The following is a 7411-nucleotide window of genomic DNA, read 5'->3' as shown; positions in this document are numbered from 1 at the left end:
AAAAAAAAAAACTGTTTTATTTTTTGGTTTTTGGGGAAGTTGGAACGTACCCAGTTTTGCAGCCTCTGCTGAGGTAGTAGGTTTGTAGGTTGCTCAAGGGTGTGTTGGAGCTCTGTCGAAGAGCACTTTCGTCCTTGAAAACTGTTCGCAGCCAAAATGACAGAAGACCGTGCAACCAAGTCGGGTGGCACTCAGTTGGTCAAACGATATTTTAGCAAACGCCGACTTTTCATCGAAAGACACTTTAGCGAATAGTCGGCCGCCGCGAAGCGGCGTTTACGGGTGGGCCAAGTGAGCTAACATTTTTTAATGAGCCGCCGCAGACTGCCGCCGCGAAGCGGCGTGAGTGCAGCGCGGTTTCGCGTCCCCGTTATTCGCTAAAACGTCGATTCGCTCCAATGGTGCTGTTCGCTAAAACGTCATTCGCTCATGTGATATGGACCCCAATTACGTTCATTGGACGCCATATGTGAACGTGTTGCACACAGCGTTCATGCACATAATCTCTGCACAGAACAAAAACGGGCAGCAGGTTGTGTGGGACAACTGGCATTCGAGTTAACCGGACAAAAGCTCACCGGACAGAAGCTCACCCGTTTTTTCACAAACCCAAACAAAAACTCAACTCTTTTTTTTTTTTTTTTGTTACTCGGGTGAAACACGGGCTGGGAAAAAGTGCGGAGGCGATGAACATAGCACCATTTTTAGGAGAACTGGCATCCCATCACATGGAAAGGTGTCGAAAGATAAGCCATAACAGGCAGAGAAGCAACGATTTGGGACCAAAATTAAGGTCACTGGAAACCGGAAACTCGGAAAGTGGTTGCTTGATTCAAGGCATGCCGAAGCATCCTTGCGCCACGCCCGAGAAACTTCGTGAATCGAAGTTTTTGAACCCAAAGAGTGACCGAAGAAGCGAAGTCACCCTTCGGTGACCTCGATTTTTCATTGTGCTCATGTCACGCTAAACGCGCACATAAAGGTTAGGCACACTGTCTCTTCATTACTAATGCATGGGTTTTCTTGGGGTTCAGGGTAATATTTAAAGTGAATGGCTAGAAAAATTTAATTATTTCCGTCATTGAGTGATTGTAAATGTGTTTGCAGTCAAGGATTATCTCGAGGGTGATGTGAAAGGGAAACTGAAGCAAAATCGTAATATACAAACCATTGAGTGGCGATTTATATATATACATATATATATTGAAGGAACGGGAGTTTGGCCTTTTGGACAAGTACGAGACAGATGACCAATTTCGAAAGCTGTGCGGGACTTTGGATAGGCTGGCGTTCCTTCCACCAGAACTTGTGCCCGAAGAACTAACCTACATCAGGGAAAAGTCTACCGGTGACATCGGCGACCTGCTCGACTACTTTGATTGCGCGTACGTCAACGGCCCCTTCCGTTGTGCTTCTGCTCCTTCTGCGGCGGCGCCCAGTGCGAATTCTTCTCTTTGCCTGACTGTGCGCCAACGAAGACCGGAGTGTCCCCCGGAACGGTAGAATACGCCACTCTTCAAAATAAAGACCGGAAGAACAACACCTGCGAAGGATGTGATCACTACTGCGTGATGCACGTTAAAAACCCCAGGTTACCGGTTTTACTGCACTGGCTAAATTTCTCATCTACTAGGTGTCATAAAAGAAAATTTACACTGTTTTTACCGCAAAAATAATCGCCGAACGCTCATTCTCCGCCCAAAGGTAGAGCCACAGGTCACAACCAGATGCCAAAGTTTCAGCCCGATCCGATAACTTAATCAAAAGTTATAAGTGATTTTCTGAAAATTTTAATGGGAAAATGGAGCCCATTTTTGCCTGTTTTCGGTTTCTGGTGCCATAGAGCCCCATGTGTTTGAAATCTCCGTTGGCCGCCATTTTCCCATTGAAATTTTCAGAAAATCACTTATAACTTTTGATTAAGTAATCGAATCGGGCTGAAACTTTGGCATCTGGTTGTGACCTCTAACGCTACCTTTGGGCGGAGAATGAGCGTTCGGCGATGCCTAGTTTATTTTTGCGGTAAAAAAGACCGTGTAAATTTTCTTTTGTGACACCCTCTACAGCTAAAAGACCGATTACCCGTTGAGGCGCATCGCCATCAAGGCTGTATAAACGTGCAGAGCAAACCATTTTTTTTTTTTTTTTTTTTTTTTTATCTGCGAAGGATCAAATACCGGGTCCCAAAAGTTTGTCGGCCACGCCTATCCAAGCGTCTGGAGGCTGATTGAATGCCTACAAGGAAATCAGGCGCTCGATGACACAATCCCGGAGGGGTGAACCCCCAGAGACCCAGGTCCGAAAAAAAAAAAAAAAAAAAACGCATCTCCACGTGGTGAATGATGTTGATTGGGGCGAAGCTCTGGTGGGTGCTCGTCTGCGTAGACGCTAAGCCGCAGCATGCCGAGCCTTTCGTTCGTTTTCATCCATGTCACGCTGCAGTCAAATGCTCAAATACGTATATAACCACGTTCCATACCACACATTCTCTTTCTGATGTGGAAGAAAACGAACGAAAGGCTCGGTATGCTGCGGCCACGGTGGCTGCGACTCGATCACTGTCTACGCAGACAAGCACCACCAGAGCTTCGCCCCAATCAACATCATTCACCACGTGGAAATGCGTTTTTTTTTTTTTTTCCCTACACAAGTGTTTCAAAAAGGCGTGTTATCGAACGTAACTAGTTTAATGCTTGACAAAAGGTTACAACGTGGACGGTATCTGCGTCCGCCATGCTCGCCGGTTTCTTCGTCTCCTGGCGTAGAGGAAGGGGGAAGGCGCGTACGCCACCGCATGCCTTGGGTGGTGGCGCCATCTGTCGGCTCATCTTGTAACATCCTCCTTTGTTTAAGTAGGGACTACCCCACAATAAAGTCTTGAAACTTCTTTGGTAGAGCTGCTGTTCTCTTTGGGCGCGTAGGGGTATGGATTGGGGCGAATTGGTGGTCAGGCTCGTACGTCTCAGGTACTGGTGTCGTGTCTGGTTCGCGCTGAGGGGAACTTTTGACCTGGGGTGTTCTGTGGTGCCCACGATCGTCCTGAGTAGTAGTAGGGACATCTGCTTCAGCCTGTTGGCAACTGGGTACATCTCGTATGTGCACTCTGTTGCGGCGTAGCACGCCGTCACTGACCTGTACCTTATATGACCTGTCACCACATTGCTCCTTGATGGTTCCCTTTGTCCATAATGCTTCTTTGGTTGGGAGAACCATCACATCTTGTCCCATGCTCAGAGGATGGAGGTCTTTAGCCTGTTTGTCGTGATAGAAAACCATCCTTCGTTTCTTCTGCTCCAACTGGTTTCTGGCACTGACAGTTTTTGGCAGCAGCTGCTTAGTCGTTGGTACACATGTGCGTGTGCGTCGACCCATGAGGAGCTGTGCAGGGCTTGCATGCATGTGTTGCAGCGGCGTGTTACGATGGTCGAGAAATGCCATCTGAGGATCGCCATTGCTTTCGTCTGCTTTCTTTAAGAGCATTTTGACAGTCTTCACGGCAGACTCAGCCATACCGTTCGATCTTGGGTATCGTGGGCTGGACGTGACATGTTCGAAATTCCAATCGATTGAGAATTTGTTGAACGCTTCACAAGCGAACTGTGAGCCGTTGTCTGTGATCAGAACACTTGGGATGCCGTGTCTTGCGAAGTGTGCTTTCAGTCTGCGTATCACATGGGCAGATGTTAACGAGTTGAGTTGGTCGACCTCCCAGAAGTTGCTGTAATAGTCCACTGTGACTAGGAAGTGCTTGTTCTTGTGCTCCAGTATGTCGCATCCAACACGTTCCCACGGAAAGTCTGGTCTCGGGTGTGGTTTCAGCGTCTCTCGTTGTTGCGCTGGTGCATGTTTCTGACACACATTACAGGCTGATATGTGGTCCTTGATTTCAGCATTCATGCTCGGCCAGAAAATACTGTCACGTGCACGTCGTAGAGTGCTTTCGATACCCATGTGTGATGAATGTAGCTTTTCTTTCATCTCTCCCCGAAGTGCTTTTGGTATCACCAGTCGTTGTCCCTTGTAAACAATGTCATCTTCCACGACAAGTTCGTCTCGGAAAGGGAAGTACATCCTGATTTCTGGTGCAACATTGTGCCTTTCCTGTGGCCATCCTGTTAGGATCACTGCTGTCAGCTTTTGCAAGGTTTCATCCCTCAGGGTTGCGTTGCGGATCTTCTCTGCAGTATCCTTTCGCACAGGTAGGTGGTTCACCACGTTGATGTCTTCAAGCTGCTGTTCGCAATGTTCGTCTGGCAAGAATGCTCGTGACATCGTATCGGCCAGTAGAAGTTCCTTTCCTGGTCGGTACTGCAGGTCAATGTTGTAGCGTTGAGTCTGTAGGATCATCCCTTGCAGTCTTCTTGGAACTTGGTCCAGCTGCTTCTTCATGATGGCTTGTAGTGGCTTATGGTCTGTGATTACAGTCGTCAGTCTTCCGAAAGTGTACTGGTGAAACTTGTTCAACGAAAAGACTATGGCAAGCATCTCCTTCTCTATCTGCGCATACCGGACTTCAGTAGGCGTGAGAGCTCTGCTCGCAAAGGATAATGGTTGTCCATCTTGAAGGAGTGCAGCTCCTAAGCCACGTTCACTGGCATCGCATTGTACCATCAGCGGTTTCTGCGGATTGTAATATGCCAACACTGGGGCTCTTGCTACCAAGTTCTTTGTCTCTTGAAATGCGTTGTCTTGTTCATCGCTCCATGCCCATGGTTCACTGTTGATGACCAGCTTTCTGAGCGGTTCTGTGACCTGGGAGAGCTTTGGCAGAAAGCGTGCAAGGTAATTGACCATTCCACAAAAGCGTTGCACACCTTGGACGTCAGTTGGTGGGGGCATTTCTTGAATGGCTCTGACCTTTTCAGGGTCAACACGTAGTCCGTCTTTTGTCAGCAGGTGCCCCAGAAATGTTGTACTTGTGCGATGCAGCTCCGTCTTGTCTCGGTTGAGTCGCACACCAATCTTCTGACATCTCTGCAGCAGGTTTTCCAGCTTCTTGTCATGGTCACTGCGCGCTTCTGCATCGGTTTCGCCGATACCATACACTAGAATGTCATCTGCCACACACAGCACACCACTCAGTCCATCCAGAGCTGACTGCAGTCTTTTCTGAAAGATTTCACTACTGACAGCAAGTCCAAATGGAAGGCGTAGCCAGCGGTAACGTCCCATTGGTGTCTGAAAGGTGGTGAGTACACTTGACTCTTCGTCCAAAATGCACTGCCAATAGCCGTCACGCAGGTCCAGCTTCGAGAAGACCTTGGCTTTAGCAACTTCGGGCAGAATGTCGTCCAAGATTGGCAAGGGGTGTCGCTCTCGCTCCAAAACTTCATTAAGAGCTTGAGGATCAATGCAGATTCTCATATCACCATTTTTCTTCGTGGCAACAACCATTCGGCTCACCCACGGGGTTGGTTCGGTGACACTTTTGATGATTCCCCTTTGTTCTAGGTTTCTGATTGTCTTTTCTAGCTGCGGTTTAACACTCACTGGCACCCGACAGCCTGTCACCGCCTTTGGGCTTGCAGCAGGTTTAGTCACCAGGTGTACAAGTCCAGGTAATGAGCCTAAAGACTGTCCGAAGACGTCGGAGTGTCTTTCCATGATCTGTTCCAGTGCACCCTGTGCACCTGCAGCACTGATGCTGGCAACCAGGCTGTAATTCACTGTGATCAGTCCCATCTGCTCGGCTGTCTTTCGTCCGATAAGGGGTCTGAGGTCATCACGCACCACGACAAAGTCAACAATGTGCTTGTGTCCATTAGCAGTGGTTACATTCAACCTCGCCTTGCCGTATGGCACTACCTTGGTACCATTCCACATTCTCAGCGTTGTAGACGTCGGCATTATCTGATCAGGCGACACATTTCTCTTAGTGATGACATTTACAGCAGCCCCGCTGTCAACCTGGAACCTTATTCCTTCTTGGTTCAGATTTAAAGTCGCAAACAGTGGACTTGGTTTGCCGCTTTGCACCATCAGTATTTCATCTGTGTCGTCTTCTGGCTCCAAACTGGCAACAGTCTTGCTGTTTTTACACACAACTGCAAAATGGTTCTGTTTTTTGCATTTGTTGCATGTTTTGTTCCATGCTGGACAAGCATTTCTAGCACGTGCATGATCGCTTCCACAGTACTTACAATGCTGTACTGCTTGATTCGAACTTGTCTTTTTATCTTTTGCTCGGTCAACAGGTGGTAGACGACGGCGTCTGTCTTTCACTGCATGAACTTCCTCAGTTGCTGGTCTGCCTTCCTTGAAGACTTTAAGTTGCAGCTTCGTTGACTCATGCGCTAGACATACCTTGACAACCTTTCCAAGCGACGGTTCATCAAGTTTTAGAATGTCCGCTCGCGCTTTCTCGTCATTCACTCCGCAGACAATCTGGTCTCGAATCATCTTCTCCTTTTCAGGTCCGAAGTTGCAGTCCCGAGTCTTCAATTTGAGATCGGTTAAAAACGTGTCGAACCTCTCGTCGGGGAGTTGTACTCGAGTGCGAAAGATGTAGCGTGAGTACACTTCGTTCTGCTTCGGCAGAAAGTGCGCATCCAGTAGCTTCACAACGTGGTCGAAGTCAAATTCAGGGTGCGGTCTCGCTTCCGTACACTCTCCGAAGTCCAGAGTATTGTAAATGTCTAGCAGGCTTGGTCCTCCAACCGTGAGAAGAAGTGCGACTTGCCTTTCCGATGATGCTCCAGCGGCATCGGTCGCTTTCAGGTACAGCGTGAAGGCTTGTTTGAACGTGCGCCATTGTTCCGCAGCGTTGCTGGCGTTTTCAAACTTCGGCGGCGGCGGGATCCTGTCCATGCTTGCTTCCGTGGTCGTGGCGGTCGTAGCTCAAGCGTTGGCTATTGCCGCTTCTGACACCATGTTTCAAAAAGGCGTGTTATCGAACGTAACTAGTTTAATGCTTGACAAAAGGTTACAACGTGGACGGTATCTGCGTCCGCCATGCTCGCCGGTTTCTTCGTCTCCTGGCGTAGAGGAAGGGGGAAGGCGCGTACGCCACCGCATGCCTTGGGTGGTGGCGCCATCTGTCGGCTCATCTTGTAACAACAAGCACGCGAGCACGTGTTCACGTGCTCGTGAGCACGTAGGCGCGTGAGCTACTAGAGCAGGAGCACGTGCACCCGACGGCGGACGGACATACAGACATGGCTAGCCCCAGTGGCTAGCCCCTAAGGAGCTTCGCCCCTAAAACCACTCTGCTGGAGCTAGTAAGGGACTGCACTTGCTTCTAACCAATCGATAAATAAACTTGTTTCTACTCTAATTAACAAACCATGCGCCTGCCAGCTTTAATTTATCGTTGCATTTTAGTGTCGCGCGCATGCACCTAAGTTCTCCGCACTCGTGTACCAACATAAAATTTTCTCCTGGTGAGCTTTTGTCCGGGTCTGTGAAAAAATGG

The 7411-nt window shown here is 48.8% G+C and overlaps 1 protein-coding gene across 1 annotated transcript; it reads right to left on the bottom strand.

The window, feature by feature from the left end:
- Positions 1–2859: 2859 nt before the first annotated feature.
- On the bottom strand, positions 2860–7048 carry LOC120839272 (uncharacterized protein K02A2.6). Its single transcript, XM_040209530.1, has one exon. It carries the CDS (start codon positions 6805–6807, stop codon positions 2860–2862), a length of 3948 nt encoding a protein of 1315 aa, XP_040065464.1. The 5' UTR covers positions 6808–7048.
- Between the last annotated feature and the right edge of the window lie 363 nt (positions 7049–7411).

This window comes from Ixodes scapularis, unplaced genomic scaffold (genome assembly GCF_016920785.2).
Source record: "Ixodes scapularis isolate PalLabHiFi unplaced genomic scaffold, ASM1692078v2 PGA_scaffold1__304_contigs__length_218370807, whole genome shotgun sequence".
Classification (NCBI taxonomy): Eukaryota; Metazoa; Arthropoda; class Arachnida; order Ixodida; family Ixodidae; genus Ixodes; species Ixodes scapularis.
The sequence above is the reverse complement of the archived record's forward strand: the minus strand, read 5'-3'. Positions and strand labels throughout refer to the sequence as shown.

Excerpts from the sequence above, each read along its gene's own strand:
- LOC120839272 (XM_040209530.1), bottom strand. The coding sequence starts at position 6,807 with ATGGACAGGATCCCGCCGCCGCCGAAGTTTGAAAACGCCAGCAACGCT.